Source organism: Pteronotus mesoamericanus, unplaced genomic scaffold, assembly GCF_021234165.1.
Source record: "Pteronotus mesoamericanus isolate MK-2021 breed Mesoamerican mustached bat unplaced genomic scaffold, CSHL_Meso_final scaffold_99, whole genome shotgun sequence".
Lineage (NCBI taxonomy): Eukaryota > Metazoa > Chordata > Mammalia > Chiroptera > Mormoopidae > Pteronotus > Pteronotus mesoamericanus.
The window spans coordinates 7,581,162-7,608,775 of NW_026555330.1; the positions used below are offsets into that span (position 1 = coordinate 7,581,162).

The window sequence follows — 27,614 nt, forward strand, 5'->3', positions numbered from 1 at the left end:
CTCCGTCAATGCCAACTCCACCCTCCTGGAGGCTCAGGCAAGAGGCCTTGGCGTCATCCTTGACCCCCTTCTTTCTCTTACACCTCACATCCAATCCGACAGCAAATCCAGTTGACTCTACTTCCTCAGTTCCCGCCCCCTGACCACTTCTCATCATATCATTGCCACACCTGGGCTACAACCACAGGCCCCTCTCGCCCGGAAAGAACGCTCCCACCGGGATGAATTTGCCTGGAGGCAGCCTTCTGGCAGGTCTCCCTGTTCCGCCCTTGACCCCTCAGATTCTCCATGGCAACCAGAGCAATTTCGAAGATGAAGCCACATCATGACGCTCCTCTACTTAGATGGCTCCAATGGCTTCCATTTTACCCAGAATAAACTCCAAGGTCCTCACCCAGCCTGCAGGACCCCCAAGATCTGCCTCCCGCTGCCCTGTGACTACATGCCTGGCTTCTCTCCTCTCCCGTTCCATGCGGAACACACCAGACACATCCCAGCTCAAGGCCTTTCGTTTGTTCTCCCTGTTTGCAATGAAATGTGCTACCTCCAAACAGCCGCACAGCCTGCTCCCTCACCTCCTCCGGTCTCCACGCAAACGTCGCCCTCTCAGCAAGGCCTCCCTGAGCATGCTGTCTGCAGCACCTTCCCCCAACCTTTCTTCCTCTGCTTTATTTTTCTCCTTCCCAACATCATCCACCATCTCCTTTATCTGATATTGTCTGTCTCCACCACTAAAACCCAAGTTCCAAGGGGCCAGGAAGTCCGTCTGCCGGGCTCAACGCCGGATCCCAGGGCCCACAACAGTGCCCAGAACGTAACAGGCGTCCAGTGACCCTTTGCGGAGTGAGGGGATAAATGAACGATAGCCACCTGGGCTGTTTTCAGTCTTTTGCTGCTAAAACAAAACGTGTGATGGCCAATATCATGCACAGATCATTGTGCTTGTGGGTTAGGTGCGTCTGCAGGACAAATACCTGGAAGTGGAATCGCTGGGCCGAAGGGCATGAACACTTAAAATTTTGATGAACATTCTCTCAGATTTTTGAGGGTTAAAAAATATACCACCACCCACCACATTATGTTGAGCACATCATATGATTAAATGGCGTGGTACCCCACACTGACTTGGTCTTTCACCAGGATGGGAAAAAAGTAATCAGGAGGGAAGTGGCTTGCGGAATTCAAGAAGCTCATTAGCGCCCTGGCGGGTGTGGCTCAGTGCATTGAGCTCCGGCCAGTGAACCAAAGGGTTGCTGGTTTGATTCCCAATCAGGGCACATGCCTGGGTTGCGGGCCAGGCCCCCAGCAGAGGACGCACGAGAGGCAACCACACATTGATGTTTCTCGTCCTCTCTTTCTCCCTCCCTTCCTCTCTAAAAATAAATAAATAAATAAAATCTTAAAAAAAAAAAAAAAAAAAGAAGTTCATTAGCCATTAACATGAGTTGATGTCACATCAAAAATGCTACTGGTCATCATGGTATCCTGACCACATGGCATCTGTCATACTCAGTAACTGCTTGGAGTCGTGGACTGAAAGTCCAGGTCCTACGTCTTGGACTACCTCTGCTGTTGGAAGACTCTACGGGAGGAGGCACCTCTGGTCCAGGCACACAGCACATCCATGGAGAGCCAACGCTTCCCCCAGGGCGCTGCGATGCCCTGGCCACAAATTTCTGTGGCCTCTGCCGTGGCTGCCCAAAGGCTCGACCCCTGTCGTTTGCATTGTAGCCAGTGTGAACGGGCAGTGCACAGCCTGGGCAGCTGTGTGCGACCCCCACCCTGGCGCTCTGTGGCACCATTCCAGGGCGAGAGCTGGTAACGGCCCCGGGGTCCTCCCAGCTCGCTCGCCTGTCCCGGGACAGGTGCAGCTCTGCGGAAGTCGTCTGCCGCGTCTGGGGGGCCAGGCAGCTGCTTCTGGGAGTGGGCCTTTCTGCAGGTGACCTGGAAGGATCTGTCCACGGGAACCTCACCCCAGCGGTCACTGCTGGCCTCGCCCGCCTCACACAGTGGCACAGGCCGCGACCCTTGACGGAGGATGTCCTCAGAGGCCCGCAGGCCCCCTTCCCCTGATGAACACATCCCTCCAGGGTCAAGGGCGGGTGCTGCCCCGCAGAACTGCTCAGTGGGCAGGGCCTCCAGGTGGGCCCCACAGGTCCCCTCCAGACAGAAAGTCACAAGAGCTAAGTGGGCCAGGGGCCACACCTGCTGGCTCTTGGTGGCTGGCTCCTCTAGGGCCTTCTGGATTTATTTCCTTATCCTTCACCTCCTAAAGATTCTGGCCTCTGCTGATGTGAAGGTGGAATTACATGGCCTCCTGAACCTCCAGGAGACGGTTGTGAAAAGGCGTGGCCTTCCTGTTCCCAGTGCACATCAACCACGTGCACCCGTCTGACTGACAAAAACTGAACTAACAAAAGTGGAGCAACTGGGATTCTCATGTACACCTGGTGGGGGTGTCAACAGAGGCAACCACTTTGGAGAGCCATTTGGCCCACATCTTGTAAAGCCGAAGCTATGCATACCCTTTGGGATAGCGATTCCACTCCTCAACACATATACCGTGGAGAGATTTGTGCACATGAAGACCTGTGTAATGATGTTTATCATAACATTGTTAGCCATGGTGAACACTGGAAAAGTCTTCAGAATGAAAAAAATCAGTTTTAGTTTGGTGCTGCAGTGGAATACTGCCTAGCAGCAACAATGGATACACTAGAGCTACATATATCTGCATAGCTAAATCTCATAAAACAGTCCGTGTTGGGCAAAAATAAAAGCAAGTCACCGGAGGTTGCATACTATGGATGCTATTTATGTAAAGTTGGAAAGTATAAGTATGCACAAATGGCTTTATGCTGTTTGTAGTTACACATACGTGTATTACAAAAAAATTTTTAAATATATTACCAGGATGAATCCCAAATTCAGGATCGTGGTCATCTTTAGGGGAGAAGGGATCAGGGCAAGCTATAAAGATGTGGCATCTGTAACATTTTATTCCTTAAGAATGTTTATTATATTGGTGTGTATGTGGTTTATATGCCTGAGATATTTCATAAATAAAAGGATGTCTTCAAGGGTGTCTGATTCAAACAAGGAGCAGTGTTGTGTGAGCGGGGACTGGCAGCCGAAGTCACGACTCTGCTTCCCTTGCTCCTGGAATTAAACACCAGGCTTTGCTAACACCAGCAGGGGGCCCATCTGGAGGCCTGTGTGCACGGCCGCATTTACGACCATCTCCAAAGTGCATCATTTCCTCGTAAAGTTCAGTCAAGTATAACGGAAACACTCAAGTGTACGCCTTAGACGGATTCTAGTAATACAGTTGAAGTAATTCGTAAAACAGTTGCTTTCTTCTCATGGCCGGTATCCCTCAAAGAAACCAGGTTTGCATTTTCTTCCTTTGTCAGATACCACACGTTCACAGCCACCCTGTGCCAGCCACATGGCCCCCGAGTCACACGCATGCCTCTGGAGACTCACTATGCAGTGGACCTCCATGGCTGTTCCCACAGAAACCTCAGAAGGGCTTCCCCGCAAGCCGAGGGCCGGTTTCCGGCGTCTGGTGCACAGGGAGCCAAGCGTGTCCTGCACATCGCCACCCCCCGGGGGGAGCCAGGAGAGCACGGTCACTCCTCACCCTGTGTCATCGGTACGCACTTTCTGTGTAGGCGTGAGAATATGTGCATGTGCGCGTGTGGACACGTGTGACACAGCACTGCTGAGGGCCAGTGTGGAGAGCCTCAAGCTGGCGGGGCTCTGCCCGTGCCGAGGACTGGAGTCTCACCAGGCCCTGCTGGCCGCTGATGTGCCAGCCGGCATCTGGAGGCGGACCGCCCTGCCTGCCCAGCGCGGTTACCACCGGCATGGCGTGCGGCACCTTCAAGGACCTCCCAGCGTGCGCTGAAATGCTCTTCTCTCCATGGACTGGCTCCTGCCAGCCGTGCCCAGTGGTCTGAAGGGGAACAGACTGGCAGGGACACACGGCGGGCAGAGACCTCCGGGAAGAAACCCGGGCGACCACCTTCCGGGAGCCTGCACTGCAGGCCTGTGAGACAGACTTCCAGCGAGGACGCAATGAGAGGAAGGGGGGTGCGGCGAGGGTAGAACCGCTATCCCTGTGAGCGGTTACCTTCACAGTGACACTGTTCCCCCGGTCTGGGTGCGGGCTGGGATGCCCCCGGCAGCTTCCTCCTCTCTCACGCGTCGTCTGGGTTTCCGCGGCCGCCGGCGCACCCCTGCAGCCCCCACCACTCCTGCCCCGCGCCCCCCGCCGCACCGGCCTTCCCGCCATTGCCGCAGGCACACTCAGGGCTCGCCCACCCTCTCGCTCAGGTGATTCCTTTGACGGCAATGCCCGCCACTCACTGAAATCCTATCTGCTCCCGGAGGCTCAGTTCACAGGTCACCTCCTCCCTGAAGCTTCTTCTGATTTCACCCAAATTAATGTGATGTCCTTCTCCTTGGAGCCCCAAGGGCAGGGCCGAGGCTCCGCCCGCAGTGCCTCTCGCCAGGGCCGGACACCCAGAGCAGGTCCTCCTCCGTGGGTGTGGCACTGCCTGAGGCTGAGGGCCGCAGGCCCGGGGGTGCCCCCAGTCGCCTACCTTGGGAGTGAACATGTGCAGAATGCCGTCGATGGCACCTCGCAGCAGCAGCCCCCGGACCAGGAAACAGGCCAGCACCACGTAGGGGAAGAGGGAGCTGAAATACATCACCTGCAGAGAAGACAGGGACCCACCATGGGGCAGGGCCCCTCCTCAGCCACCACCCCCTCCCTGCTCACAGCTGGGGCCCAGGGGCCTCCTCTGATAGCTGCAGAAGGCAGAGCCCTGGGACCCCCGGGCACGGGGCCAACCCCGCCGCATGTCTGGCCTGGAGCCAAGGCAGAAACAGGAGCACAGAAGAGCTAGAGTCAGTGGGGCTGGGCCAGGCTGCCTTTCTCCTTCCAAGGGCTGGCAGGGCTGGGCCCGAGGGCCGCCAAGGGGGTGAGGAACCCTTTGCCCTCCCTGCCTCGTTTTTTTCTCATCTCAAGCCTGTTTCTCTCTCGCTGGCTCCAGTGGGCCCCCTGAGGATCTCCCCTGTCCTTTGACAGAAGGCAGCCAGGAGGTTACAGCCAGGGCTCCCAAGCAAAAACATCAGAGGGAGGTCGGAGGTCCTGCCTCTTGTGATTATAAATCGTGCGCTATTTCTTAGCATGTGTGTTTCTTGCACCTTTCCGCATCCTCATTGCCCGGCACAGAGCCTCAGGCAGGGTGGCCTGCACCCGGTGTCTGCGGCGCAGAAATAGATCCGGGGGCTGCTTGGGCAGGGCGGGGTGAAGGTTGGGGCATGCATGTCCGCAGCTAGACCGCCCGTGTTTTCATCCTGGCTCCACCACTTTCGAAGCACGTGACCTTGGACTGTTTACTTAGCAGTCAGCATGCCTTCCTCTCTTCTCCATGAAATGGGCACGATGACTCCTAACTCAGGTCGCTGTGGATCAAGTGCATTTCTACACTGATAAGGGCCACAGCATGTCAGCTACAATTTCTGCCTTTAGAGAGGGAAGGGGAGGTGGCTGAGACCACGCTTGTGCTCCAAGGCTGAGCTTCCTTGCTCATCAAGTCTGGTGAAGAGGCTGGGGTCCCAGACAGGCAGCCAGGGCTCCAATTCCAACCCTGGATGGACAGACTGGCTGCATGATCTCAGGCAAGCGGCTTTCCCTGCTCTCAGCCTCGGTTTCCTCATCTGAAAAACGAGCAGACTGGGCGACAGGATCCATTCCAGCCCCAGCAGTCCATAAACTGACACGCAGAAGAACGAGCCCTCATTTGAAGGATATCTGAACTGCAGTGGGCTTCCTCCCCACCGCAGTGGGGAGGCTTGGCTGGTCTGCACCCGCAGAGACACGTGGAGCCCCTCAGAGGGGCTGCAATACTGCAGCAGTGACACTCCATCGCCCCCTCGGGGGGCCTGTGTCCTCAGCCTGAGTCATCCCGAGGCCAGGTCCACCCACAGGACCCTGCACGGGGCGACCCAGCTTTCTCAGCCCCTGCCCCCCTCCTTCCCTCAGACAGCATGGGTCTGAGTGCCGCCTCCCGACTCACCTTCCCCGAGGACTGGATGCCCTTGACGACAGCCAGGCCCACAATGGTCCAGGCCACGAGCAGGCACAGGGTCATCTTCCAGTTGAGGCCGCCGCTCTCCGAGATGGAGTTGGAGATGTCCAGGGCCTCTCGGTACCAGAAGTAGGTAGTGGCGGAGCTCTTCTCGCACTCGGCCTCCACCACTGCAACGGCAGCCACGGCCTCAGTGGCGGGCAGCGGGCCGCCTCCCCGGCTGGACCCCCGCCCAGGGCAGCAGCGGGCAAGGGCGCAGCAGCGAGGCGCTGGTCCTGCTCTGGGTTAGCCAGGACCCAGCAGACCCTCGGGGCTCCCGGGCTCCCACCCCCGCCCACGCGCAGGGCAGGAAGGGTGAGGCAGAGCTGGCCCCTAGTTCCTCGGGAAGGTCCTGAACTGGGAGCTGAAGACCCGGATTCCTTGGTTAAATCAGTGGGGTGACCATGGGAATGTTGTTTCTGGGCCTCAGTTTACCCTCCTGTGAAGTGGGATAAATCACTAGCCTTTTATAGAAACGGTATGCAAATTACGGCTTTTTCCCCCAAGAGGACGGTGTTTGAGGAGCGCAGAGCAGTTGGTAACAACTAGAGGAAAGTCACCGTTTCCAGAGTTTCACGGGCACTCACTAGTTCACTAGTTCATTTGCTCCCCGTCGGGCTCTGAGGGGCAGGCTGGGGAACAGGCATCCGAAGGGGCAGCGGCATCAGGGAGGGCAGGTGCATCACTCGAGCTGGCACAGGGAGTCAGTGTGACCCCAAATCTGTGCCTAAGCCTCTCAGGCTCACTTCACTCCTTCCCGGGACAGGGCTGGCTGGGGTCCCCAGCTGGTCACACTCAGGGGGCCCCGTACTTGCCTGCCACGGTCCCATTCCTGACGACAGGACATTCACTCCAGGGCAGTGGGTACTGGAAGGACTTGAAGAAGTAGAAGATGCTCCACCCGATAATCACGTTATAATACAGCCCAACAAAGAGGCAGACCTGAGGACGAGGGCCGTGGCAGGGGTCACGGGGGCGGCAGGGCCCTCCCGCACGCTTCCCCCGCCCACCCAAGGCTCAGCCCCGGGTGGACTGCACACAGCACACGGCACAGCCTTGGGGGAGGAGGAGGGATGAGACGGGGCAGCCGAAGGCCCCTCCTAACCACCCCCCCTTCCCCTGGTATTCAAAGAATCCGTAGAGAAATGTTTCCAATATTAAAGTTCGCTCCTTTAAGCAATAACTCTTAACATGTTAATCTTTTCCAGTTTGAAATTCTTCTAAGATGCTTAGGGGCACTTCCCCATCCTTTCCTGATGCCTCAGTATCCCAGATCCAGAGCTGCCCCGGGACATGGGGACATGCATGTCTTTAGCCTCGGTAGTCAACTATGCCCAGACTGCGGCGCGTTTGGAGATTTTCTGGATGCTTCTTATTGGTTTCCTGTGTCCACTCTTGTCCCAGGACACTACTTTCCCTTGGTACATCTGCAGCTCGTCTCTCGACAGATGTCAGTCCTCATTTCCACCCAATGGTAGCCAACTTGGGTAGAACTGACTGAGGGTCCACGGCACTTTTTGAAAGCAATGCTTTCTCACGCACGGATCTGCTGCATGGATGCTGACAAGCCCCTCCTGTCTTCTGGGGCCCGGCTACCTTACGCATCGGTGACGCTGCTGGTCGATGTGACAGCTAAGGGCCCCTTGCTTTCTCGATTTCCCCTGCGCCCTGGCATGTGGGGCCAGACACCCTACAGCACCCTTATCAGGGGTATAAAGGGCGAGGGACACTCACTACCTCTACTGGGCGCTTTCAGTCCAACGGGGACCCCGCTCACACTCAGGGCCAGCCCCAGCAGGGGCCATTTCCAGCCGTGCCCGCCTGTGCACAGGCGACGCTGGCACGAGGGGCAGCTGCACAGACCCTCCTCGGTCTCCGCCGGAGCCGCAGTCGGCTGGCCCTGCTGTCATGCCTGACAGAATCCTCGCTCCCTTCCAGAAGCAGGTTCCAGTTTTTAGCCCAGGTGTGAGCATGGGCACCTGCAGGCTTTGTCCCTAAGGGAGGCTGGGGGTCCTCCCATAGAGCGCGATGCCAGGCCCTGTGGATAAGCTGAGAGCCCTCCCAACATTCCCACCCAGGGGTCTCCCTGCCCAGGCTGTTCCAAAGCCCCACCCCCCTGGGTTGGTCTTGTCTGAGTCGCCCTCCAGCTCTGCTCGTGAGCACAGCAAATAGGCAAGGAGACCCCGTGCCCCACACTTGCCCAATTAAAATGCTCTTTGACCCAGGAAAGAAAAAGGGCCTCCCTCGTTGGGGGACTGATAGGCTGGTGAGCAGAGAGGGGTACCCAGAGTGGTCTACGTGTCCCAGAGAAGCCCAGCAGAGATGTCCCCGCCTTTCCTCCTCAGTAACAACCCCCAATTCGATCCTGCTTCAGGCGGTGGGGCCGACTTTCAGCTGAGGAAATCACACGGTCCTGCCTGAGACGCCAGCTGGAAGTGGCTCGCACATGGAGGGTCTCCTTCCCCACCCTCGACCTGGCCTAGGACTCTGATCTGGAAACCCTGTACCCAAGAGCGACCCCTCTGCTTCCCAGTAGGTGCCTGGGGCCAGCCCCCGACTCACAATGCAGCTGGAGAAGCCGATGCCCCCCAGGCGGGGACACACGTAGTGCCACACGCCGATGCTGCCCCGGCGGATCCTCTGGCCCACCGCCAGCTCCAGGAAGAAGAGCGGGATCCCGATGATGATCAGCAGTACCAGGTAGGGCACCAGGTAGGCACCTGCGGAGGAGGGAGGGGCATCACGGGGTGGCTGGAGCACAGCGCCCAGGGGAGGGAGGGCAGGCAGCCAGGTCCTGCGGTCCTGCCCCCTCTCTGACCATCTCGAACTGTCACTGGCCCTCGGGCTCCCCAGGAATGGTCTGGCTCACACAGGTGACCTACCATGCACTGGCCACCTAGACCCTCCTTCTTCCCCTTGACTCCCCTGACCTGAGGCTCTAAGGGAGGATCCAGGCATACATCAACGCCTCCCGCTTACAAGGCCAGACCCAAAGACAGACAGGCAGGCAGGCAGACAGACACTGTCCTGCCTCCTGGAACCCACATGTCGAGTCACAGGCCGACAGACACACTCACCTCGTGACCTATGCTGTGGACACCTGTTCACAGCCCCTCCCACCCACAGAGCAGCAGCCCAGATGGAGTGGGCCCCCTGGCAGCACAGATCCCAGGCACAGCCTTCCCTGCGTCTTTGCCAGATGCCAACACAGCTCCAGGGGGGTGGGGCTTGGAAGCTCTCCAGGGAGAGGGGTCTGACCAGCATGGCCATTAATTAATGCACAGCTAACTGGGAGGAACGGGACAGAAATGAGCAATTTAGGAAAGTATAGCTGGGAGGATCATAAAGGATAGAATGGATATTGCTCAAGATTCCAAAAGATAAATTAAGCTCGCTGTCCCAGGCCTTGCTGCACACAATCTCGTTTTCCAGTGACAGGGCATTTAGCAGGAGAATTAAAGCCTCGTCTGGACACAGGCGAGCGATCCCGTTGAGAGCTGTGCCAATGGCCCAGGCCTGTTAGCGATGCCGCTGGCACAGCCCGGCCTGTCCGTCAAACAGCGTCAGACCAGCTCCAGTCACCAGTGCCCTGGTGGGTGCCCCAGACCACGCCCTGCGAGCTCCAGAAGACCCTCCCGCCACACCGCTCTGCCCCCCACGACAGGACACTTCGCATGCTCCCCAATACGTGCTCGATCTGCCAACCGCCCCAGGCGATCGGCATCGTCCAGGCCCAAGACCTGGCACTTGGCGACTGTTAGGTGTCAGCACCAGGCCTATGCGGTGAGGGAACACCGGGACAGCAGAGGGCTCAGGTGCCATCCTGGGCAGGCTGGCAGGACCTCCAGGCTCACACGAGCAACGGCAGCACATGTACACACCGCGTGCGCGTGCGCACACACACTCACACAGAACCACCTGAGCACGCACATGCTGAGGGGTCCCACGGAGCCAGCTGGGGAGGGTTTCCAGGGGAGGCAGCCCCCCGAGCCTCACACAGCAGCCTCCTGCTCACTAGCACACACGTGCACAGTCACAAGCACACGCAAATTCAACTCGTCCCAAACAAGAAGCCCCACTGTGACACTAAAAGGACGGACAATCCCTCTCTGCACCTAGTTCTGTCTCTTGGTCTTGGGCCCGGGGAAACGGAAGAGGCGAGCAGCGATCTACAGGTCAGCAAAGGGACACAGCCATGCTGGCTCCATATTTCGTCCCCGCGTCCTTGGGTGGGCAAGGCTGAACGTTCAGGGAGACGGGTTTCAGGGTGGTGGAGAAAGAGGCTCGCACTCCCTCTGGATGTGCCTCTCCTCTCCCCAGAGAACCAGGGAAAGCCTTCAGGGGAGTGCTGTCCAACAGGGGCCCCAGCAAAGACCGGCCACCTGTCACTCGCCACCCTTCACTCAGGCTGTCCGCCTCAGCCAGACCCCGGGACGCTGCCCTGAGTATTGGTTTCCGCACCAGGCCGAGACCTCGCGCACCGCAGGGCTCGGGGGATGTAGGCTGCGTGGGCAGAATTTCTGGGTAAGCAGAGGTACTTTTCATATCAACCTTTGTTGAAATCATTTGGAAATGCACCCTCTTCTACCTCAGGAGACACGACTTAGGGACAGAGCGGGAGTTCGTTTGATGTTCTGGGGCCTTCAGGGGCCTCAGGCCATCCATCTGTCCAGCAGGAGCACAGCTCATGGTTAGGAAATTGAGGAGGTGATGGCCGTAGGGACCGCCCGCAGAGGTCTCCTGGATCGCTGACCGTCTATGCCTCGGCCTACACTTTGGGTCTCGTTTCCGGCTAACCCTGAGGTTACTCCTGGGGCCTGAAAGACCGCCTTGGTCTCGGCCAGCTGAGCTGCACACTGCGTCGCGGGGAGAGCCAGACTCTGGGGAGCCGCAGGGGCACGATACTGGAGTGAGACCCTCTAGGGGAACTCAAACTCAGGGGGCAGCATGAGGGCCCCTCCTACTTGGGAGGCAGTAGGCGGTGATCGCATGCTCAGGCCTGGGGCCACACTGTCCAGGTTTGAATCCTGACTTTACCACCAGCTGTGTGACCTTGAGCAAGTTATCTAACCTCTCCATGCCTTAGCTTTGCAGTCTCTGACATGGGAATGGTAACCCCATGGGGTTGTTGGGAGGATTCGATGGTTGAACCATATGAAACCGGCGCTTCGATTGTTTCAAGATGCTCAAACCCAGGCGGCGTCATCAACATCAGCCTAATATCTAGGAAGTACCTAGGACAGTGCCTGGCACCCAGCGAGCATTTAATAACAGTGGCCAGAAGTTGCTCTTTACAACGTGTAAGATCCCCTGTTAAGCATTCTACATGCAAAGCTTTTTCCGCCCTCCCACCTATCCTGTGAGGCAGGAATTACTATCATTCCCACTTTACAGATGATGAGCAGAGAGGCACAGAGAGAAGCAGCTGCACGCACAGAGCTGACTGGCTGGGCAGGGACTTGAACCCAGGCTGGCCAGGAGCTCAATAGGTCTTAGCGCTTAGCAATTCCTGGGGAGTCTCACTCCGTAACCCTGAGCTCTGACCTGTAAAGGCTCCACTTCTGCCTAGAACAGGGGGTGCCCCCTTTCACCCCTCAGCCCAGCCGATGTGCAGGGCGCCCCGCGGCCAGCAGGCCCGCCTCTTACCGCCTCCGTTCTTCTGGCACAGGTAGGGGAACCTCCAGATGTTGCCGAGGCCCACGGAGAAGCCGATCTGTGCCAGGATGTACTGCAGCTTGCTGTTCCAGGCGGGCCGGTCCTCGGCGTCCAGCTCCTCCTCCGCCGCCGCCTGCTTGCCACCTGCCCCGCCCGCCACATTCAGGACGCTCTGCTTGTAGTCCACAGGCTCCTCGAGAGCCAGCAGGTCGGCCACCGACTCCGTGACATGCTCGCTGCTGTGCTCGCGCTGAGTCACCTTGCTGTTCTTCGGCATCGGTGCCACTGGGGCCAGGCGGCCCTGCTCCCCGGCACGCAGAGAAGGTGGGACTCGGCTGCCGTCAGCTCCTTCTCATCCGGGACCTGGGAAGCCAGCGGGCGGGAGAGGGTTAGCCAGCTGGACCAGAGAGGCAAGCCGCTCAGGTGGACACAACCAAAGCAATGCCTTGTCACACACACAGAGCCGGGCGGTGGCATGAACACTGAGCTGGCCGTCCCGCCCCCGTCAGGGGTGCCCCCTGAGGAGCCCAAGGTCTGCAGACTCAGTTTCCCACAGGCCTTATTCGAGCATCATTAGAAGGGCAAACCTAATGAGGCAGAAGAGGCCAGAGCAGATACCAAGCCCAAACCCAGGGTTGTCCACGGCAGCATCGCTCTCTCATCGAAGCAGATCCAAGGGCTCATACCGACCAAGCGGAGGGCCCACCGCCGTCAGCTCCCAGGGCTGAGCAGCTTGCGCTGAGGCAAAGCTCTCTTGTCCTAATGAGCCCACACCACCTGGCGGGACTCAGGGAAGCCAGCGGCTGCCGTCTGCAGGGTCCTTCTGCTCAAAACGTAGCCATGGGCCCACGGCATCGCAGGGGCTGGTTGGACATGCAGAGCGTCAGCCTCGCTCCAGCCCTACTCGGTCTTTCTCTGTATTTTTACAGGACCTCCAGGTGACCCAAAGGGATATTAACATGGGAGTGGGGGAAGGGGCCCATCTCACCACGAGGCCCCCCCCCCGGATGCCAGCCCCAGTGGCCTCTTCGCTTCCCAGGCAGGAGCACTCGCTGACTGGGCTCAGCTAAGGATTCTGGCACCAGAGCCCTGGAGGTGTTTGCTCAGTGCCAACAAATCCTGGGCCATCGCTCACCAGTGACATTATCTGAGGGCCACCGCAGCCAAGAGCCAGTTCTCCATCCTTCAGCGACAGTTTTATAGCAGATAGTGTCTGCTCAACCGGGGCGGGGGAGGCGGCACCTTCCCCTGCTGTTCCTCATCCATCTTTCATGCTCCCCCTTAAAGAAATAAAGCCCCCAGGAAGCGAGCCCTTTGAAGGATCCAGCATTCTGCTGTATTTCAAAGCACCTCCTCATTAGGGGGAGGTCAGAGAATTTTAAATTAAACACACATACACCTGGCCTGCAGCCGCCCTGCGTCTTTCTAGGGATGTAAATTACCCAGCTCTGTAATTATTTCGCTAAGGGACGCGCTGCCTCTGGAAGCGGGCTCCTGTCTGCTCTCCTCGGATGGGCCACCTGAACGGCACGGGCCAGGGCGCTGCGCTGCAGAAGCGTGCCCGGCTGCCCGGCCCGCTGGGCTCGGCCCAGACCTCCTGGCAGACTCCAGCAAAGACCGACCTCCAAGGGGACCTGGCCAGCCGGATCCTGCTCATGAAGCTGCGGGGCCTGGCAGATGGGGACAACTGTCCACGCGGGTCTGTGGGGTTAGCCAACCCTCCCAGGCCAGGCCTTGGACCACATCAGCAGGTGACACTTCCCTGTCCTCTTCATCCAAGGGGGACAGTGAGTCTTTAGTGCCTACCCTCTGCCACCCAAAGATAGTCAGGGTCTTGGGCTTTGGAGTGACTGGGACAGAGCCAGCCTGCTTAGAAGACCCCAGAATTCCCTAGAAGAATTGCAGCTCTCTGTTGGGACTCCACAGTGGGTGAGCTGAACATCCCATTGTGTCCTGGAGGTGCCCCAACGTGGGACTGTGTGTCTGTGGGCCCTTCAGCCCTCAGTGTCCCAGGGCTGCTACAAACAAACGGTGCCCCAGGGCATTATGCACTGGGGAGGCCTTGCTGGGCTTCCAGGATAAACCCCTCCCCTGCCCCCCAACCCCTCCCCCCACTTCTCCCCTCCGCAGCAGCAGCAGGTCCTTGTCCCCAGGGCACTGAAAAGGAGCGCACCTCGGGGGCAGGCAATGGCTGCTCGTCCAGCTTCCCCACCTCTTCTACAGTTGCCAGAGCATTTCTATTAACACTGGAGCTGGGGAGGAGGGTCGGGGTCCCGCTGGAGGCTGCACGGGCAGGGTGCCGGAGCTCCGAGCCTGTCTCCAGCTTTCTGCCTGCAGCAGGATCTGATCAGAGCAACCTGCAATGCATTAGGTTTGATTTACTGCGCATCCTGCCACAACCGGAGAAAAGCAAGGGGGATTCCGCAAGTCTGCAGAATTTATCTCGATGCTGACCCCATAAATAGCCTACTGAGTGGCAGCTCTGGTCACCAACATGAGCGAGGGCTGGGGGATGGGGCAGCATCACTCTCAACTAGGAGGACTCAAGGACAAAATTAGCACACTGTGGTAAGGCCAGCGGTACCACAGCAGCATCACAGGAAGCAGCTCACATTGAGCTGCTTCCTTCTCCCCAAGGCGTCCCTGCCATCACCGACGTGCAGAGCACCCTGCATTGCAGGGCGGGGCCCAGGGCCACGAGGTGCTGGCTTAAACGTGCACACTGAGGCCTCGGGCTGGGCTGCACTGGGCCGCAGCTGTGACTAGAACCTTCTGTGCACAGCAAATGTACTCAAGTGACAAACCCCTGAGTCCAACGCTTAAAATGTGAAAGCTTGAGAGACCCAAACGCATTCTCATTTTAGACGTGAGGAAACGGAGGCCCAGAGGGAGCCTGCGAACAGCCCAGAGCCACCGGGTCAGACCCCCGGGGATGAGCACAGGAAGAGGGCAGTGGCAGCGAAGAACAAGGGCTTTGCAGCCAGACGGGCCCGGGTTTGAGTGCTCCCACTTCATTCATTCATTCCAACTTATGCGTTTGTTCCCTCATTCGCCCCGTCACTCATTTCCTGAGGGCCTCTGCTCAAATGTCCCCTCCTCAGGGACGCCTTTGCGGACCATACAATAGCAGCCTGCCAGCTGCAACCCCCGCAGCCCGCCCGTGCGCTTTCTCTCTCTAGCAAAAGCATCACCACTGGCCCTTACGCGTCTTTTTCCTTAGCGCCTGGCCCTTCTACAAGAAGTATAAATTCCACAAGAGGAAACACTCGGCTTACTTCCTTCGCTGCTGCATCCCGTACACCCCGAGCGGAGGGAAGACGGGCCCAGCTCACGCCGCACGCCCGTCAGCACCCGGGTCTCCTCGCCCCGTGCTCCCTCCGCATTTGGAAAGGGGAGGTGGCACCCGCAGCGACTGGGAACAACCCTGCCTCCCCACCCCACCCTCCGCCTGGAGCTCCTGGGCTGGCGAAGGTCAGCTTTCAGACTAGCACACGGAGATCCAATGTGTCCCCAGCCCACGACCCCAAAGCACGACCTGGGACAAGCACCAGGGTCAGCGAAGGACCCAGGAGGGGAGCCAGCCATGATCTAGGCATCAGGAGGCCGGCGCCTGACCCACCACCAACCAACCACGCCAACGGGCACGGCGGCCCTGTCCTCGCAGGGTCCTGGTTTCCCTGTGTGTGAAGTGGGTCGTCCGGGATGACCCGAGGCCCCTTCAGCTCTGCGTATACCCGGGAGGGCCCCGTGCACGCAGGTGAGAGCGAGGCCCGACATGCCCCAGGCGCCAGACGCTGCAGGTCCTTGGGCCTGTCTGTCACACCACCCTCTGCTGCTAAGAGCTCTCTGGGTGGCGTGGGGACACTCTGACAGCCAGCCCGGCTGCACTGGAATTCTCCCCCGGGAGTAGCTGGGTGGGCTGGGAGGTGGCTTTCGTGAGCAGCACCTGAGGTGCAGTTCCACAGCATTCTCTGAAAGGGACACCTCTGTCAAAGCACAATGCAGAGGGGCTGGAGGGCCCAGGCAGCCCTGTGCCATCGGTCACCTAGCAACCGTGCAGCGCCGTTCAGCTCAGACAGCACACGTGAGGGAGGCAGGACTGAGCCACTGAACTGTGCATCTTCCTAAAAAGAGAAAAAAATAGGTGGCAGACAGGTAAAAATATCTCCTGTCCTGGGCTGAGGGCTTCACGGCAGCTTCTCAAGCACGACTCTCAGCCATTACCTCAAGGGGTGCGAGGTGGCTGCTCGCCGCCCACCAGGGCCGAGCCGGAGCCCCTCTGTCCCGGCAGCCAGGGCCCTTCTGAATGCTGAGATCGGGCCTCTGAGCGCCCGCGTCCTGGGGTCGGGTGTCTCTCCCTTGGGAAGGTTGCACCATGTAACTCAAGGGAGTCACTTATCTTTCCAGTCAGACCCCTGGGGAGCTGAGTGGAGAGGCCACCGTCTTCGGGAAAGCAGACAACCAAGGTGGCCACAGACCCCGCTGTGCCCTGCGTCTCTGAGCCCCAGGGGCTGAGCCTGGCTTGCTGCCCTTGGGTCTCTGGGCTGTGGAAAGAATGCTATGCGTTCTTAAGTGCGAACCTCTACATCGGGGAAGCAGAACCAGCGAAGACCCCCCCAGACAGCCAGGCCCTCAAGACAAGGTCCGATCCAAGACCAACACAGGGTGAGAAGGAAGCAAGGTTGGGGCCCCCTGTCTCCGAGAACTTGACAGCTTCCTGATTTCCGCGTGACAAGCCATTTTGGCCCCAACAACTTTCCTAATTACCTCCGAGCCTCTGGGCTTCCACGGAGCCCAAAACAGGTCACTGTGATCAGAGACACAAATTGTCCTCCAAATTATTTTTAATTGTTTTACTGACACCTCTGGCAGCCACCTGGAGCAAAGTGCTCCTGACGTGTCGGGGCCTCGATAGGGCAGCTGCTCTCCTTGGGCTGCCTCGCCCAGGACGCCCGGGCGGGGACCCCAGCGCCCTCTTGACCTCTCCCTCTTGCGCCCTCCCTCTAAAAGTCCCCCAGTTCTGCCAGTGTGTTCGGATCTGTCCACTTTCCCACCCCTGCCCTGGCCCAGACCCTCCCTCTGTTGAACGCCTGCAGGAAGCTCCCAGCTCCCTTCTCCTCGAGACCTGGCCTCCCTTCTGAGGCAGCTCCCTGAAATGCCGCGTTGCTGGGCTCCGACTTACTGTGGCATTCACAGCTCCTCCCCTGGGCCCCCCTCAACCTCCCACCCCCCTCCGCTGCCTCCGCTCCCTCTGCATGAATCCCACCCCTTCCTCTGCCTCCTGAAGCCTCCAGTCTTTGGCGGTGCGGCTCAAGGTCCACCGTCTGGCCTCCATGACACCGTCTGCAATTGTGTAAATGAGAATGAATGTCCTTTCTTTCCCCTTCTCAGCCCGCTCCTTGGAATACTCTGCTACACTTTTACCATCTGGCCTTCTAGTACATCTGGTTGTTTCCAGGGCTGATGCTTTTTCCAAGTGCCATGCCCGGCCCACACAGGACGGAACGCGGCGCTTAACGAACGTCCCAGGATCCATGCCTTCCCAAGACAACCTGCTGCCGAGGGCGCGATCGACCCCCTGCCTTCACCTTTGGAACGGAGAGGCAGGCCTGGAAAGCTAGCAGGTCCGACGAGGCAGCCGGTTGCACCTCCCGGGAAGGCTGCGCACCCAGCTGGGGGCGGGGGCTTGATGGAGTGTAGTCCCGAAGCACATGTGGGGAGGACCCCTGGACTTGAAAACCAGCTTTCCATTCCTTACTCATCTGCAAAATAGGGAACAGGGCTCACCTACCAACTGTATATGGTTACCACATGGATGGAAGGGGAAAGAGGACGAAAAGCTGACTGAGAAGCCAAATAAGCGGGACGGTCCTCTCTCACTCCGCTCACAGATTGGTGGGCTCAGACGCCATCCTTGCTTCTGCAGGGCAAGTGCCGATGTCTTGCTATGACACATTCTCAGCAAATGATGCGAATGACCAATGAGCGAATCAATGACCTGATGTTTGCGCTCCCCAACTTTTCCAGAGTCTGATGGAATTCGCAGCTTCAGCTTTTTCCCCCATTTTCTGCTGCGATATTCTGATCTCAGGAACATCAGATGCCTGCGGATGCCCCAGCGGCAGTTCAAAGCTAAGGTCTGGCTGTTTGCTCATTCGCTTTTGGCTTGTTATAAAGCAGCCACTATTCTGTGCCCCACTTTCTCCACTTTGTAGACAGCACCTGTCCTCACTGCCAAGAAACAAACCCCGGATGGCACCGGTCTTAGCACCGCGTGTCCCCGGGGCCGGGGGTGGAGGGGGGGACCGTTCCTGGGGCCGGTGGGGGACCATTCCAAACAACAGCTCAGGCAAAGGAGCCCGCGGAGGCTCCTGCAGCCCGCCTCGCCTTCCCATGCCATGTTGCAGCGCCTTCTCGGCAGTCGGTATTTTGTTTTTTCAGTAGAGAGGAAGGGAAGCAAGAAAATGGGCAGATGGTCAGGAGGGGCGGGGGGCAGGAACTGGCACCGGAAAATGTGGGCGGGCCAGTGTAGACCCAAGGTTTTGTGCAGTTTCACCACTTCACGTGGGGGAAACACATGCCCCGTGGGTGCCCCAGACCAGCACCACGGCCGCCCCATGGACGCGCCGACCTTGTACCAGAGTTTAGGTGCTGAGGGGACTTCCGACGGCACAGTGGGTGCGGTGACAGCAACCGTGACCACAGCAGCCTACAGGCGACACTTCCTGAAGGCTGACGCTATAGCAGCCCTTGTTTGGCGTGGCCACGGTCCCCTTTAACCCCCCAGTAGCTGTATGAGGTTGTGCCACTATCGTACCCACTGACAAATGATGAAGTAGAGACTTAGAGGGATTAACGACCTATATTTCATTGAACTTCAGGCCCTTCAGTGCTGGCACTTTCTTGAACTTACCAGAAAGGGTCAATGGAAGGTTTTTACCCAACTAAGTCACCACGGCCTCCTGACCAACAGACGATTTGAGACGCCGTTGATCGCGTGTATCATGTCCTGATTTTAAGGTGGGATGATGTGCGCAAATGTGCGCCCTGGGCTTAAGGAAATGAGGCACAGGGTCGCAACGCGGGGGCCCTGGCCGCCCACCAGCTGTCTGACTCCCGCACCACATCACTGTCACAGGAAGGCCTCGGGTGTTGGACCCGGAGGACCCCGGATCTGAGCCCTGGGCCTCGGACTCGCTGTGAGTCTTTGGGAAGCACACGGCCTCTCTTGGTGTCAGCTTCTGGCCCTGAAATGACGGGGATGAGGCTCTGACCTCACAGCGTGGCACAAGGATAGAATGGTATCACGCAGGCGACACGCCGCGAACCAGAGCTGGGTCCGTGTGAGGAAGTGGGGACAGCGGGCTAAACCAGGGACAGAAGCACGCCCACCCACCCTCACGCAGCGTCCTGGAACCGACAGGGCACAACAGCGGTGCCTGAGGATGCCGGGGCCGGTGGCGGGATGCAGGAGCTCGGGGCTCCAACTGACCCCTCTTCCCTCCTGAGCTGAAGGAGGGCAGGGCCCAGAGACTCCTGCAAACTAGGGGTTCTGCTGAAATGTAAATATGGGACTCTAAAAATCCCTCTCCACACTCCCCCTCCTTCCTTTTCTTCCTTTGACAAGTATTTACTGAACACGAAGTATGGACCAGGCCCTAGCACAGCAGAGAACCGAGCAAATAATGTTCCTGCCCTGTGGGATTTATATTCCAGTGCAGGGTGACAGATAAGCCAGACAAAGATACAATTAATAGTGTACCGGAATATACTGTATCTATAATATACATAAAGATATCAGCTAAACATATAATACAGAGTGAGAGGGGCTGGAGTGAGGCAGGGACGCTACAACGTATAGGAAGGTTAGGCAAGCAGCTCTGCAGACGGCCTGACAGAGCCACGTGGACACCCTGGGCAAGCACCCAGGGCAGCACTAACAGGACGTGCAAAGGCCCTGAGGCAGGACCAGGCCCACTAGATGAGCAAAGGACAAGAAGAAGGGGTCCCATGCCTAGAGCATCCCGGGCAAGGGACAGGTGGGAGGGGCTGAGACGGGGTGAGCTGGAACCCCGAGCAGGCAGGACTCGAGGTCCAGGGAAAGCACTTGGGGTTTGCTTTCAAGGTGAACAGGAAGCTGTTGACAGACCCTTGGGCAGGCGACGAAGGTGACCCACCCGTGTGAAAAGGAATCGCTCTCATACAGTGAAGAAACAGGGAGGGTGGGTAAGAGATGGCGGTGAGCTGGGCTAGGCTATAGGTGAGCTTCAGGCCCAAAGAGAGAAGTAAACGGCTGGCTCTAGGGCGCTGAAGGGCACGCTAGGGTGCGGGCAGGTGGACTGTCCCCATTTGGAAATCAAAATATTTTTCAAAATCAGGTGTGAAAATAAAAAGTCCAGGAGCGACGAGTGAAGGTCTCACTCTCCTCCCCTCATTCGCGGCAGGCCCTGGATGGTGACAGATGGGTCCTCACGGCATCTGCCCAGCTTCTCTGACCTGGATTTTCTTAAAGCCACTTCTTTCTTGTTGTCTCAGAGAGAGAGAGAGAGAGAGAGAGAGAGCGCGCGCGCAGGAACCAAGGAGGCCCAATTACCCGAGTTACCCACCAGGCTGCTGAAGAGCACTTGAAGGAACAGTGATGAGGAACCCCTAATTACAGACCCAACATGATGTCCCTTTCCCGAGAACCAGAATCATTAGTCTGTTTCCTCGCTGGCCTTTGGAGCAGCTCTGCGAGGGGCTGGGCAGAAAAGCACTCCTCTCGGGAACAGGCCACAGGACACAGCAAAGGGAGCAAGCATCCCTGAAGACCTACTGTGCTTGCATATGTTATTTATTCCCCAACAATTTGGGATAAACTGTGGTCCTCATTTCACAAAGAAGCACAGGCAAGATAAATATCAGGTACAAGATTACCCAGCCATGCCCTGGCCGGTGGCTCAGTTGGCTGAAGCATTGCCCCATGCATCAAAAGTGTGCAGGTTCAACCCCTGGCCAGGATGCAGGGGCAACTGATCAGTGTTTCTTTCTTTCTCCTCTCTCTCCCCCTACCCGCCTCTCTCTAAAATCAATAAACATATCCTCAGGTGAGGATTGAAAACATAAAAAAGATTATGCTCCATGAAATAGGAGAATGGGGATTTGAACCATGGTCTTCCACACTCTGCAGCCCATGTTCTTTCCAATACACTAGTGCTTTCCAGTTCTTTGCATGCCTGACCCACCGGCATGGCTCATGGGGGCACAAGGAGGGCTCCACCACCCTAGGCTGCTCCAGGCCACTCCACAGGATGCAGGCATCCTGATTGTTGGGCCACATGCCACCCACCTTTGGCACTAGCGGAAGTTCCCCAAGGCACCGTGCTGCGTTGCAAAGCGATTCACCCGAGCCTTACCCAGCAAGCCAACAGTGGGACAAGTCTGGCTACCACCATTCTTCCCTGAGGTCAGGAGCCTCCTCACCTGGCCAGATCCTTTCCCAAAGCCAATGACATAATGCAATTTGGGGAAATGGTCTAGGGGATTTCTTCCAGCTCTTCTAAAGAAGCCCCCAAATTCCCAGCAGGCAGAGTGTCTCGGCGGCGTACCAGGACCGTGGACAGCGCCCGCCAGGCCACTCTGGGAGCCAGCTGCCCAGCACAGGAGAACCCACCTCTGTCCTCTAGACACACGGGAAGGAGGAGGCCCGTGTCCTCACTCAAGATTCACCTGGGAACATCTGAGGAAGCCACTCTACCAGATGACTTCACATCTCTTGAAAGAGCTTTAGCAAACAGCACTCCCCGCCTAGAGTGAGATTTAAAACCACAGGTGCCTAAGCATCTTGTAATTAAAGAGAGGGTGCGACCAGCAGGAATTTGGGGTGTGGACCAATGAATCCTGTTTGCAACTGAAATAGGTGGCAAATTAGCGGTGCACAGAACCCAGCAGAAATTCTCATTGAACCAGCAATTAGAAATGATGGACCACAGCAAGAGGCCACTTGTTTTCTTCAAGTGGCCCCAAGTGGGCCCTGGAGAGCAGAGCAGCAGCTCGGTGGGGTCAGTGCAGCTGGTGAGGTGACCCCTGGCCTAGGAGCGGGGCTGTGATGTCCTCTGGCCCTGCGCTTGCCCAGGGAGGCCACAGAGCAAACAGGCCCTAGTCTCACCTCCCAAGTTGGGGACGCAGGCTACCCGGGACTCAGGTGACCCAGAATTATTCTCTAAGGAGTATGCCTGGTTCTGAACGTGAGAATGATGTAGTCCCGTAATCCATCTTGCGCCTGAGCTTCTGTTCTCATGAGCTTCCTGTACACGGTGAATATTAATTGTGTTTTTTAATACCTGAATTTATTCATAGATGAACAGTGTTTTAATTTTTAAAATTACTCATGCTGGGGTTGGGGGCGGGATTATACAAGGACTGCGCACCCACAAAATGGCTGCCTGTGGGGCAGGGGTGTCTGGGAAGGGCGCCGTGTGCCGTCGGGGGCTGGGGGAGCATTAGTGCTCCCCGCCCAGCTACCCACCTCACTTGCAGGAACTTCCCGCCGAGGTCACGCGTGGTTTGCAGGTGCCGGGCAGGCCAGGGCCGTGTGGGCCCGTTCCCCGGGGACGGTGACTTCTCAGACAGAGGGGAGATGGAGAGAAGCACGTGCCAAGTTTCCCAGATCCGCCGAGGACGCAAGTGGCAGAGTCCCAAAGGCGAGGAGGGTAGGCCCTCCAGGGGACGAGCCCGGGAAACAAGCAGCGCCCCTCTGAGTGGCTGGTGCAGGCAGCGGCGGCAAATGGCCCCGGAGCGTTCGCAGCTCTGCTCGGGGATCTCATCAGGAGCCACTGCAGGCCCCGGGCTCGTCGCTGGCCTGTGCTCTCCAGCAGGGAAACCTGACACACTAGAGTTCCCACCTGACTCTGCAGATGCGAAACTCCTCCCGGCCACATCCAGGCTGCTCTGCCTCTTCCCCTCGCTGCCCCAGCCCCAGCCCCGGACCTGGACAAACTGTGAGGGCATGGGGTGGGCGCGGTTAGAAGTCGGGGAGGGAAACGCAGGCGTGACAACAAAGCACCAAGATGCAGCCTGGAACCATCTTCTGGGTTCCAACCCATGTGGAACCATGTACTGCATTCTCCAAACCTTGCAAGTGGAGGTCTGTTCATTCCCTACCTCTGGCAGAGGCTCACCACCTCCTTTCTCAGGGCACGAGCGCCTAGAACTGGACCCGCAGGCTCAGACAACCTCATTTGAGTAAATGCCTACAGGGCCAGTGAACAGGTATAGAGTGTTAGAAGGTACTGGGACAGGGACCTAAGCCACCGCCTCTGCTGGAACAAAGATGGTCTATGTCACCGGCCAAATACCTGACCACGAGATTCCCCACATCAGAAGCAACTGAGGCACAGCCGCCGGCAACCTGCTGGAAACCGGCTGAATCCTTGCTGTCCCCTCCACTCCCCCTCGAACTTTCTACAGAATCAGCCCTCCCTGATCAGATACCCAGGACACCTGGAGCAGATCAGCAGGGTGACTCGCCCTCTCCGGGGGGTCCGCTACACACCCCAAAAGCCCTTCCACCCCCTCCCTCGGGGCTGCCTTCCTTTCGGACCAAGCCTGCCTGCTCGCAGTGTCCCGCCTCAAAGAAAAGCCCTTAACTGGACTTTTCTGGCTCCAGGTCCTTCCGTAGCCACCTCGGCCACCTAAGATAAAAACATTAGGATGGAGACGTAGCACGTCATGGTCACGAGCATGAAGTTGGGAACCTGACAGACCCCAGTTCAAACTCCCAGGTTGCCACTCGCCGCTTGGGCGACCTTGACCAAGTTATTTAACCTCTCTGAACCTCAAGTCCCACATCTGCAAAACTGCCAAACACAGCCTCTGTCTCCTGGGATGGTGGTGAAGATTAAACAAGATGGTGAATGAATAAAGCACTTAGCACAGCGTGGAAGCCTCTGTGAAAATCTGGATATTGTCTCTGGGTACAAGCGTCGCGTGAGCTGTTAGACTCCAGAACTGCACCCGCCCCTCCTAAGAGCTCACCAAGCGGACATTTCCCCACAGTCTCTGTCTGTCCCGCCTGAGTGCGGGCAAGGGCACTAACGCAGAGCTACCCGTGGAACGGTGCTTTTGCCCTCACAAGGCCGGGGACACCAGCCAGGGGAGGCTGGTGTGAGACTATTTTGCAGGGGCTGAGTGACAATTTTTTCCCCTATCCCAGCGCTCCAGATATGGGGCTGTGAAGGACTTCTTGCAGCCCAGCCTGGGAGCAAGTGATAACTCAGACCTGGTTCTGGGGGGAGGAGGGAGCCCAAATTCATCTTCCCTTTAAAGTATTTTGCTGCTTATCTTAGCAGCTTTAAAGGGATTAGTGACGAATTGTCCTGCAGCACAGCCAGACGGGGAAAGGGGCCTGAGGGAAGGGAAGACACCCAGGCCGAGGAGCCTGCTTCTCAGGAATCTTCTCATCGCTGTCCCTAGCACCCTTGGAGTTTGCCAGATCTCATGGGAAGGGCGTTGATTTCCAGGGTGCACGTGACCACACAGACATGCATGCAAACACATGCCCAATTGTCCAGGAGCAAACTGGAGTCCCCTGGGTCAGCAGGGCCTTTCTTGCTGCCCTGGGGACCTCCTTACTTCCTCTACTCTTGAGGCAAACACCTTGGGGCAGTTCAGCACCAAGTCTAGGCACATGACAGAGGAGGGAGCTGGGGGCCCGGGAGCCTCCAGGGAAGCCTGGCCTCACCTCTCCTGGACAGCGGTCTTGCAGCTTCTAACTCCACTACAGATCGGACAGGCGGGGAGCAGGATGGCAAGGCCTGATCAAAGGGCAGGGACCCCTGAAGTCCACCCAGCGGGTGCCATAAGTTGGGACCAGGCCACAGTCATGAACAATCCTGAGGAGTCAAGGTCTCCGCTGGAGCCTTGCCCCGGAGCCACGGCAGACAGCCCAGGGCCCCCGGCAGACCCAAGCGGGTTGCCCGCCCTCCCCCAGAGCCCTGCCCTTCCTCAGGCTTCCCCCTTCAGGGTCTCCTGGGGAGCACTGAGGGTTGGAAGTAGGTCAGTCTGCAGTGAGTTACAGGGTCTTTCTCAGCCACATGGGAAGCCCTGTCACTCCCTCATGTCTCCAGCGCCCCCTCACACCAAGGAGCAAGGGCAGGGAGAGAAAGAACCGCTCCGGGTTAAGGCCCATAAAGAAAGAGGTGGGGAACGCACATTTAACGTGCACCTGCTACCTGTCTGCACTGGGTTCAGAATTGACCTGCAGCAAAGGCACCGTAGGCATTCCTGGATTTCGACTGAGGAAGCCAAGGCTCCAGGGGTGAAGTGGCTCGACCAAGGTCGTCCTGCCTTGGCCTGTCTGGCCGCAATCACAGAGGCTCCCTGAGGCTGCTTCCCACCCCCAGCCTGGCCTGCTTGCCTTTCCCAGGGACCAGAGCTCCAGGCCCCAGGCCCCAGGCCCCAGGCAGCATGGGGTCTGCTCAGCCCCCTCCGAGGACTTGCCCACCTTGACCAGTGGCCCCCAAACCCTGGCCATTCCCACTCACAAGTCCTGGCACCGAACTCCACTCAGCTCACAAGCAGGTGAGACAATTCTGCGTGTGACTCAGGCCAAACAAGCTCCCTCCGATGGGAGCGGGTGGGCACGATTTGCCTCCTGCACTGAGTCACCTCCAGGCTGAGCGGTAGGGACTCGCTGGCACGCACCACCTACTTAGGCACAGCTGCTCCATTCGAGAAAAAGCCAGCAGAGGATCTGGAGCCCCTGATGGTCCCCGTGGATGGGCCACGGCCAAGGACAATCAGGCGTGACCTCAAAGCGCTTTCTGCTCAGGTGATGGTCCACCTCACCAGCCCACCGAAAACGCAAGCACAGCGTGAGACACAGGAAGCCCCGTTGTTAACCTCTACACACTCCGACCTTGCCCTCGGATGTTAGTAAGTCCTGCACAGCCTAACAGGCTCTAGCTAAAGTTTTGATTGATATTTTTTTTTTTTTGAACCATCACAAGATCTCCTTAGTTTCTAGAAGTTTCAGTTGACAATGGCTAGTGCCCTCAAACGAATCTTCCCGTCTCCACAACCCCACCTGCCTCCTGTTCACAGCTGAATTGCCCCAAATACAACTCTGGTTAGAAAGCTCCTAATCCAAAGAATTCGTTAAAATATTTACCAAAGGAAAGAGGAGTGGGACCAAATGGGTTAAAAAAAAAAAAATTCCTCTTGACAGCGACTGGGCCCCGGGATTTCTGACACCTGGAGCCTTGAGAGGGCTGTTTGGGCTTTAAAAGGAAACGCAGGCTTCCTGCTACGCCGCGGCATCGCCCCTGGAGAACTGCGAGCATCGCTACGGAGCCGAGCCCCGGGCGCACAGGTGTAAACGTGGCGGAGGCCTCTCTCCCGAGACGGCGCCCCCTCCAGACCTGTACCCCGCGCATGTTCCCCGTCTCCGCCATCCCGCTCCCGGATGCGCTTCCCTCGAGGGAGGACAGGCTTCCCGCTAGCTCCGAATTCAGCGAGGACCAGCCCCAGAACTGGGGATTAAATATTCATCTCGGGCGTGAGCGCTCTGCTTCTCCTGCCAATGAGACTGTCAAGGTCACGGGCCTGAAGCCTTAGCGGTTCTGCTGGGGTCTCCAGCCGCTCCCGAGCCTCCCCACGGGAACTGCGCCCTGGGCGCGCAGCTCCCGGCGGGGAGACCTGCCGGGCCTCCTCCCGGTTAGCCCCGGGCGCTTTTCTCTGCAAGTCTGCCCCATTTCCTCCGGAGTTCTTGGGCCCATCGGAGCCCCGGAAGCTGGCGTCAGGTGTCCAACTCGTGAGCACGGCGCTAGGCACCCCCGAAACGCCGGAGGAGCGCGGCCCCGGGGCTCCGTCGCCAGGCAACGGAGGCTGGAGAGGCGGGAGGAGCCCGGGCCCGCGCAGAGCCGGGTGGATACACACGCAGCGCCGCCTCGTACCCAGGTTCTTAGGCCTTCCTGGCTGGGGCGGGGCCGGAACAGCTAAAGTTGCGGTGGCTGACCCGGCAAAGCCAGGCAGGACGCGGCCCGCGACTTACCTGTCCCGCGTGGACCGTCGCGCGGACTCGGCCCCTGCACTCCCGCGGAGCAGCTGCGGTCCCCGACGGGTGGCGGGCACACAGCCCCTCCCGCGGTCAGCCGAAGTCTGGCGGCGACGGGCAGGGGCCGGGGCTGGGAGGGGACCCGGAGCCGCGCGCCTGCGACTCTGCTCGCTTCTCGCTCTCTCCCTCGCCGCCAGTCCCGGCCCAGCTCCCGCCCCCGGCTCGCTCGGTGCTCTGGCGAGCGGTCCGGGGACCCAGGTCCCGCGGCGAAGGGAGCGCGTGGGGCTGCAGAAGCCAGAGCCTAGTGCCACCCTCCCTGCGCCCTGGTCACGCCGGGCTCTGCGGAGCGGAACGAAGCTGGGCGGAGCGGAGCGCGCACTGTTCCCTCGCTTTCCGAAAGGCCACCCTGGCGGCGGGGCGCCGTGACGCAGGCTTGACTCACGCGCGGGCCCGCGTCAATGCGAGGCTTCGGGGCTGCGAGCGAGGCTCTGATGGCCGACGCAGGCGGAGGGGGGTGGGCAGGAGGAGGGACGGGGGCTGCCTGGTATCAACCCCTTGAGGCCCCTGGCCAAGGAACCCAGGCCCAGGAGAGGGGTCGCCACAGCTTCTGCCCTCAGAGAGGAGTGGGACCACAATGGCCAAGGCCTTCCGGAGTCCGGGGCCTCATTTCTTCACCTTTTCAGGCCCATCCCTTTAGTCCCCCCTTTCCGGATCTCAGTGGCACGCAAAGTGCTGGTTCCCCCTGCCTTGGCAAGGTGCCCCGCGCCTCCAGTGTTTCCTCCCTT

At 58.5% G+C, this 27,614-nt stretch overlaps 1 protein-coding gene across 3 annotated transcripts in view; it reads right to left on the reverse strand.

Moving 5' to 3' along the window:
• Positions 1-27,152, reverse strand: part of SLC6A17 (solute carrier family 6 member 17) — a 43,954-nt gene extending 16,802 nt beyond the window's left edge. Inside the window, exons 1-6 of one of the 3 annotated variants that reach the window (XM_054564776.1) lie at positions 26,827-27,152; positions 11,787-12,158; positions 8,703-8,860; positions 6,956-7,082; positions 6,090-6,271; positions 4,608-4,718 (exon numbers count right to left, since the gene is read on the reverse strand). In XM_054564776.1, the coding sequence (XP_054420751.1) occupies positions 4,608-4,718; positions 6,090-6,271; positions 6,956-7,082; positions 8,703-8,860; positions 11,787-12,072 (864 nt within the window). In that variant the 5' untranslated portion in view covers positions 12,073-12,158; positions 26,827-27,152. Of the gene's footprint in view, positions 1-4,607; positions 4,719-6,089; positions 6,272-6,955; positions 7,083-8,702; positions 8,861-11,786; positions 12,159-12,382; positions 12,478-15,741; positions 15,826-26,826 lie in introns of those variants that run through there. The other 2 variants (XM_054564777.1, XM_054564778.1) reach the window with 2 other exon arrangements.
• Between the last annotated feature and the right edge of the window lie 462 nt (positions 27,153-27,614).